At 47.8% G+C, this 8,456-nt stretch overlaps 1 protein-coding gene across 1 annotated transcript in view; it reads right to left on the bottom strand.

Moving 5' to 3' along the window:
• Positions 1-7,069, bottom strand: part of LAMA1 (laminin subunit alpha 1) — a 166,206-nt gene extending 159,137 nt beyond the window's left edge. The window contains exon 1 of the mRNA XM_007974613.3: positions 6,879-7,069. Coding sequence (XP_007972804.3) covers positions 6,879-6,951 — 73 coding nt within the window. The 5' untranslated portion in view covers positions 6,952-7,069. The remainder of the gene's footprint in view (positions 1-6,878) is intronic.
• Between the last annotated feature and the right edge of the window lie 1,387 nt (positions 7,070-8,456).

Consider the following 8,456-nt stretch of genomic DNA (forward strand, 5'->3'; position numbering starts at 1 on the left):
GCCACAGCAGGTGGGCAGAAGCTGAGGGAGCACATTATGAAGGCGGTATTTTGGCGGGGTTACTGTAACTGCAGTGTGGGCCTAGATTAAACGAAAGGACACAGGCTAGCATCAGAGACCCGATAAAAAGCAGCCGGCTGGCCGGGCACAGTGGCTCACGCCTGTAATCCCAGCACTTTGGGAGGCCAAGGTGGGTGGATCACGAGGTCAGGAGACCTAGACCATCCTGACCAATATGGCTGAGGCAGGAGAATTGCTTGAACTGGGAGGCAGAGGTCACAGTGAGCAGAGATTGAGCCACTGTACTCCAGCCTGGGCAACAGAGTGAGACTCTGAGCCAAAGGAAAAACAAAGAAAAAAGCATGGTGTATCATAATCAACACTGTGGTGTGAGGATTTTTTTTCCCTCCCCCCGCCCCAACTTCTAATCGTTCTCTTTTAACTAAAAATCATCTGCTAAATTTAAGCATCTTCTTTAACGCTGCTATTGTCATAGAGAACTTCCTGAGGTTCCGGCAGGAAACTATGGAGCAATGGAACAAGATGCAGGAAATACTTTTGGGGATGAGAAAAGATGGCACTTTCCATAAATACTCATTGATCTAAATCTGACATTCCCACCAGCAATACAGGAGGTTCTCTGGCACAAGAATGTCAGTCACACTGCCTGCTGGCCTGCTGGGCCAGCAGATCAGACTTCAAAGATAACTTCTGGAATGAAGAGATTCAAACTTCAAATGGTTGATTTTAAAAAAATGTGCACACACACTGAAATCACACTGGTGATTTCGCAGTGGTATTTCTCCATCACCATTTCTGAATGAACACTTCGAGATAAAAGCTTACCTAGGCAAGAATGTTATCCACCCAAGCTGATCTGGAATCTCACTGCCCCCCATTGTCTGCCTCTTGCCCCCAAGCAAGATGAGGAACAAGTTAACTCAAAGAAAGCTCTCCTGAGCCAGGCTTAGAAAACAAAGACACAAGTGGGAAGACTCTGTGCTATTTTTTATCAAATGGTTCCTCTGAGCACTGTCACCCCCAGTATAAAGGGGGGTGAAAATACAATGAACCCTGCTATCGTGTGGTGTTTTATGCTGAAATAGCTCCCAGACAGACATGTTCCAACAGAACCAAAGTTCATGACCTTAACTAAATTACTTCTATGAAGGGTTTTTTCTCCTCATTAATTTTGCAATGCCTTGGTTTATTCTATTGTCCATGGATGCATATTGATATTTTAGAAATAAAACAAGTAAAAGAATTATTTGCAAACTTGTAAATAACTACATACATCATTCTTAGGAGACGACAGTTTATGTGGTTCATCCAAACATTCCTGAGGAATGTAACGAAAAACTTCAGCTAAGGTCTAAGTTCCAGAGTGCTGTCCAGTTGCTATCAATTAATTTTTATATTCAAGGTACAGACAAGTTACTCATTAGAAATTTTTTTAAATAAAGATTTTCTGTACCTGCCATAGTGTTCCAGTAATAAGTCATACCTATCGGTCAATACATTAACGTACCCTTAACGTGTAATGGAATTGTTCTCAAACTCAACTTCTCTATATCATAAATCATAAAGTTCTAAAATATATTTTAAAAAATTCTCTATGGCTTAAAAATAGCTTACTAATACTACAGTAAACAATACTTTTAGAAGTAGTACAATGCCAGGAAATCAATCAAGTTTTTAAACCCCAAAAGATCTAGGAAACACTGCTTTAACAATACCTTTCTGTCAAAGCTCTACTTGGAAGGACAAGTTGCAAGGTGAAAAGGTGGCAAGTATATACATTGACTAAGTGATGTGTTACTATCCTGCACAAGGTCTAGTAAAGAAGTTAGTATGAGGGGAAGGCAGTGGACAGAGGGACACTGTTCCATGCATCCATGTTTCCCCAGAAAATCACTGGTGCCCCTCTTACACTATTAGAGAAGAAGTGGGTTTTATGATGTAGCTTGCTTTTAAAAGTTACCTGAAGAAACATCTTTAGAACCTTACCCAAAAAACTAAAGCCAGTGGTTACCTCAAAAGACAGTAAAAAAGCCAAGTCTTCACTTTTTTTCTATCTATAGTACCTTTTGCATTCTGTACCATAAATACGGACTATCTATTCAAAATAAATATATATACACATATATGTGCATATGTGTGCGTATACATATATATGTGTGTGTGTGTGTGTATGTGTGTATATATATATCTATATATATATTTTTTTTGAGACAGAGCTTCGCTCTTGTTGCCCAGGCTGGAGTGCAATGGCGTAATCTCAGCTCACCGCAACCTCCGCCTCCAGGGTTCAAGCGATTCTCCTGCCTCAGCCTCCCGAGTAGCTGGGATTACAGGCACCCACCACCATGCCCGGCTAATTTTGTATTTTTGGTAAAGATGGGGTTTCTCCATGGTGGTCAGTCTGGTCTTGAACTCTTGACCTCAGGTGACCCACCTGCCACAGCTTCCCAAAGTGCTGGGATTACAGGCGTGAGCCACCGTGCCCAGCTATTCAAAATATTTTTAAAGTTACTTGATTCCTAAATAAAGATGTTCATTTCAACTCAGCTCAGCAACAAGAAGTGGCTACCAACTGCTAGAAACACTGTAAAGCAATGAACTGGCAGATATGAATAAAGCAGTCCCTGCCCTTGAGAAGCCTGAGAGAGAAGGTGAGACAGGTAAGCAAGCCAATTATTGGCCCCCTGACAGGCAAGACAATAGGATTGAGCAGGGAAAGCCCTGGGAGTGCAGGGAAGGTGGTCTAACAAATACTTCAGCAGACAGAGAGCTGGGAAGATTTTCCAGGGTTCTTTAGAACCCAAATGAAAGACGTGTCCAGCACTTAATAGCTCATGTCCCAGGAAACACTGGTTAGCTACAAATAGGTACAGGCGTGTCGCAGATAACGCCTCTCAGCTCTGAGACAGCAGGCCAGCTGGGGTCCCAGCCTCCTTGCTTTACCCACAAGGACGCTGCCATTCTGTGCATCTTATAAAGTGAGGGGTTTGGGGCATATAATCTAAACCCAGAGGGTGGGCCCAGGAGAGGGATGTGGAGTGAAAAGGGCACACCTTGGAAGAAGACCATTTGCTTAAACACAAAGGAAGGAAAGTAAGTCACACTGGGGAACATTAAGTAATTTGATAAAGAAACAGTGAGAAATGGGAAGAATTTTAAACAAGAGTAGGAGCGGTTGTCGAGATGGTGTTTCTAGAAACATCGCAGTGATGGCACTGCTGAGGACGGAGAACAGGTGAGGCTGCTGGCCTGCTGGGTGAACCATCGCACTATTTCCTGAGAAAAACAAACAACCTGAGAAAAACAAACGATTCCTAAGCCTAGCCAGCAGTGAGGGGAAAGAGACTGCACAGATTTTCAGGAGGTAAAACCAACAAATCTTAATGACCAAACGGATTTCAGCAATGAAAGAGACAGGATGTCCAGGATGATGAGCAAGTACAATAGGCATAACAGTAATAACCATCATACACTGAGTACCTGACACGCCCTACACCGTGCCAATATGTTTCACACATTATTTAATCATATCAATGCTATCCATTTTATAGATAGAAAGCTGACATTCAGAGAAGTTAAGAAACTTAGCCATGGCCGTAGCTAATCACAGTGACAGGTCTGGCATTTGAGCCCAAGACTATTTGATTCCAAATCCAGACTCCAAATTTCTAGACAATTATGCATTTTGGAGAATACAGTTTAAAAATATATAGTTCTTTATAAAATAGTAATAGTGATGAATATAGATAAACTTGCTTGTTGGGGGTTAACCCTGTACTAGGTACTGGTCTAAGAACTTTTCTCACATTATTTCATTTAATCATTAATATCCCTTCCAGATAGGCACTATTATTATTCCCATTTTACAGATGGTGAAACTAAAGCACAGGTCATGTCCCCAGTTTGCCATAGCTAGTAAAGCCAGAGAATTAAACACCTGAAGCTTAAAGATAGAGCTTGTGTTATTTCCCCATAACAATTTACTGTACATGAAAATGAATATCCACAGGATTTCATGAATGAATTAGTATAAAACGGTAGGGTGTTTCAAGGATCATTACCCTGAAATAAATGGTCCCAGAAACATTTTATGAGTTTATAAAGCAGTGCAATTATAAAGCAGTGGCACAAGACACTAAAGATCAGTATATGTATTTATTCTAATATTCTTGTTGCATTTGAATTCTCAATCACACTAGATTAACTACAGGTGTAGGCTTCATATTTAATGTCTGGAAAAAAAGAGGGAAAAAAAGAATGGACTAAAGTCCAGGCTATGTAGGAGGTGGGCAGTGATGCTTCTCTTACACATATCCTTGTTTCCAACTGCTACAATCAATATTTTTCATGGGCCCTTAGTTAGAGAATACAGCAACAGAAAAGAAAAATGCACCTTTGAAATGCATTCAGGCTTGCATACTTTACAGTGGAGTACATACTTGCTAAATTTGAATACGTCATATATGAGAATGAAGTGAATTTTCTTTTACTCGTAGATTTTTTCCTGTACTTAGAATTGTCTATTTTATTCAGAAAAAAAGAGGGGATGGTTTCCAACAAAAGTGATGAAGCTACCATAATTTCCTGTGATTTGCCAGCCATGAATTTAACACACTATTTTTACAAACACAATACCTCCTATTCAATACTTAGGAGGAGCTCACTTGAAACTGATTATATTTCAAAGGAAAGTGAGCCATCAGGTCATATACTATAAGTTGTAAGCTAACCCAGAGAGGCTGCAGAAATGATAGGGAACGTCTAACAATCTGAACGTCAATAGAGAATAAGTTATTTTAAAAACACCAGACAGCTAACTAGCAGGTGATTTGCAGGTCAGGATTATTGTATTATCACCAAAACACACAACTTTACTAATCATTCATGCTATTCACGGGGCACAAAATCGTTTCTTTAAAAAAAAAAAAAAAATCAGGCCGCGCGTGGTGGCTCACTCCTGTAATCCCAGCACTTTGGGAGGCCGAGGCGGGTGGATCATGAGGTCAGGAGTTCGAGACCACTCTGGCCAATATGGTGAAACTCTGTCTCTACTAAAAATACAAATAAATAAATAAATAATAGCCGGGCGTGGTGGCACACGCCTGTAGTCCCAGCTACTTGGGAGGCTGAGGCAAAAGAATCGCTTGAACCCAGGAAGGGGAGGTTGCAGTGAGCGGAGATGGCGCCACTGCACTCCAGCCTGCAGCCTAGCGACAGCGAGACTCCATCTCAAAAAAAAAAAAAAAAATCAAAACTGCTCAAGGAGGCTCGTGAGGAAGGGTGAGGGTTGGTGGGATTCAGAACACAAACAGGGAATGCGATATGAAACATTAAAGGGCTCCTGCCCTGGGAGGTTTTCCGCAGCATCTCAAAGCAGGAAAGCCCCATGAGGTCCCACTTTCTCCAAACACCACTCATAACCGGCAGGCCAAGTGCCGAGCCCCGAGGGGCCAGGACAACCTTCAGGTCATCTCCTCAACCTAAGACTTTCAATTTCGGGGAACAATAAGCTGAGGCAAGCTGCTCTTTCTCTACCCTGTGGGAAACTGGGACTTGTTCACTTTCAGCAGCCTGATAGACAGGAGTCCGCTCGAAGTCCTCTAAGGCTCCTCTCCCTCCCCAAAGGCTCCTTTCTTCTGGCTGATAACTATGTAAATTCCCTCTTCCCAGCCCGGCTCCGCGCAGCAGACTCGCAGCTATTCAAAGCTGCGTTTCCAGCTCCGGTCCAGTGCTTCCATCATGAATGCTTGAATGAATGAGATGGTCGCGTTTCTGCAGAGCTCAAAACTCAGCACAATGCCCAAACACACGTTTCCCACGAGGGCACTGCGAACTCCGCCCACTACTTTTGACCTGTACTTTTTTTTTTTTAATGAAGTTTGTATTTGTGGGAATACGCCCATTGTCATGTGCTGCATACTTTAAGATGTTTTCAACAAATATTTGTGACTGTCTAGCCAACACGAAGCCACGCTGCGAAGACAGCTCTAGGGGTGGCGTGCGGATTGGGTCTGTCCCCCCAAAGGGAAAAGAATTCTCTCCTTTCTTTCTCTCTCTCCCTCCCGCCCGCAAAAACAGAAACTGAAAATTCGCTTTTGAGTTTATCTTCTCAATCCTTGCAACGCGCATGCAAGGTGCTCCCTTCTCCGCCGGTCCCTCGCCCTGGCGCGCCCACGGTCAAACCTGCGCGGGGAATGAGCGGGTTTGGCCACTTCGACGATTGCACAAAGAGCGAGGGTCGGGAAGGCGCATCAGTGCTCTGAACGCCGCCTGCGGGTCCCCCTGCCCGGGGCCGCTGGCGAGGGGCGCGCTTCTCGCCGCGTCTCTCCCCACTAGCCCGCCCGGCAGCGAGTGGCCCCGAGGTATCCGCCCTTCCCCGACCGCGGCGACCCAGCTTGCGCAGCCGGAAAATGAGGGCGATTCGGAGCAGCTCTTTCCCCATTCATTCCCCGCTCCCGGCCAGCAGCCCCGCCACCCCTGCCCGCGCAGCCGGGACACTGAAAGCACCCCCAGGCGCCCGCTCCCGCCACCCCCAGCACTGCTCGCGTAGATGGCGCTCCTGGGTCACTAAGTTCCGCAAAAGCCAGAGGCGAGGCTGGACGACCCCCGAAGCCCAAGGAGGTTAAAGCCTAAGCTTGCGAAGAGCGGGCAGCGTCCTCCAGGAGCGGCGTCCCCATCCCGCCCTCCCCGGCCGGCGCGGGAGACGCACGTGTCAGAGGCGCCCAGTCCCAGGTGCACCAGGATGCGGGCCCGGTCTCCAGCAGCCCCAACGCGACGGGCTTTGTCCGCGGCCGCCCCCGCCCGCCCGCCTGCGGGGAACGGGGACCCGAGGACCCAGGGACCCGGGCCGGGCTCACCTCTCTGCTGGCACCGCGCGGCGACCCACAACAGCGAGGCCAGGAGCACGCCCCACGCGCCGCCGCCGCGCATCTCGCCTCTTCGCCGCTCGGTGGGTCTGGGGAGAAAGCCGCGCGCCCGCCTGGAACGCTCCGCGGGACGCGAGTCTGAGCCGCCGCGGCCTCGCAGCCCTTGGCGTCCCGGCCGCCCCTCCCTCCAGCCGCCCTCGGACACACCCCCCGGCTGCGCCCCGCCCCGCCCCGCCCGGGTGGCCCAGCCGCCCAGACCCCTCCTCCGGGGGCGCCCAGCTTGGCCGCCGGGATCCCGCGCACGCGGACCCCTCGTTGGGGAGGTAGGGCTGACCGCGGCCGCCGCCCTGGCTCCGGGTAGGAGGTGGGCGGAGAAGGTGGGCTGAGGGGAGGAGAAACTGGGCCGTGGGGGCCCGGGAGGGTGGATTCCGAGAAAGTATGTGCCCTGCTGACCCTGCCCGCCCCGCCGCGGCCCTGCAGTCCCCGGGCCAGGACCCACGCGCCCCTGCCGGGAGCTGGGCGAGAGGCGAACCCTCGGGACGCCACCCAGGCTCGGCCGACCCGCCGCCCTCTCCGCCGTGGGCAGAGGACTTGAGGATTTGTTCTGAAAATCAGTTGCAACTTGTTCCCCACTTTGTTTGCCTAAAGAAAGCAAGGTCCCTTGGACTTAATTATTATGATTAGATACCCTCACCGCTGGAGAGAGGAAGCGCTCCTGACACGCGATTTCAACTGCTTTGTTATTATAATAATAATCATTATTTTTAAACTATGTCTGGTCCCCGTTAAAGAATTTGTAATTTCCTCTGATTTTTCTTTTCTTTCTTTTTGTCTATCAAAAGTATTGGCTGGGCGCAGTGGCTCACGCGTGTAATTCCAGCACTTTGGGAGGCCGAGGCGGATGGATCACTTGAGGTCCGGAGTTCAAAACCAGCCTGGCCGGCCGGGCGCGGTGGCTCAAGCCTGTAATCCCAGCACTTTGGGAGGCGGAGAGGGGTGGATCACGAGGTCAGGAGATCGAGACCATCCTGACTAACACGGTGAAACCCTGTCTCTACTAAATATTACAAAAAACTAGCCGGGCGAGGTGGCGGGTGCCTGTAGTCCCAGCTACTCGGGAGGCTGAGGCAGGAGAATGGCGTAAACCCGAGAGGCGGAGCTTGCAGTGAGCCGAGATCTGGCCACTGCACTCCAGCCTGGGCGACAGAGCAAGACTCCGTCTCAAAAAAAAAAAAAAAAAAAAAAAAAAACCAGCCTGGCCAACATGGTGAAACCCCATTTCTACTAAAAAAAATCCGAAAATTAGCCGGGCGTGGTGATGGGCGCCTGCAGTCACAGCTACTCAAGAGGCTGAGGCAGGAGAATCGCTTGAACCCTGGAGCCAGGTTGCAGTGAGCTGAGATCACACCGCTGCACTTCAGCCTGGGAGACAGAGTGAGACTCCGTCTCAAAAAAAAAAAAAAAAAAAAAAAAAAAAAAAAGTATTCATAATACTTTGCAGATTTCACATTTTCTCAATATAAATATACAGGGACAATCTCCCGTATACTCTCTCTCTCTATATATATA

This window comes from Chlorocebus sabaeus, chromosome 18 (genome assembly GCF_047675955.1).
Source record: "Chlorocebus sabaeus isolate Y175 chromosome 18, mChlSab1.0.hap1, whole genome shotgun sequence".
Classification (NCBI taxonomy): Eukaryota; Metazoa; Chordata; class Mammalia; order Primates; family Cercopithecidae; genus Chlorocebus; species Chlorocebus sabaeus.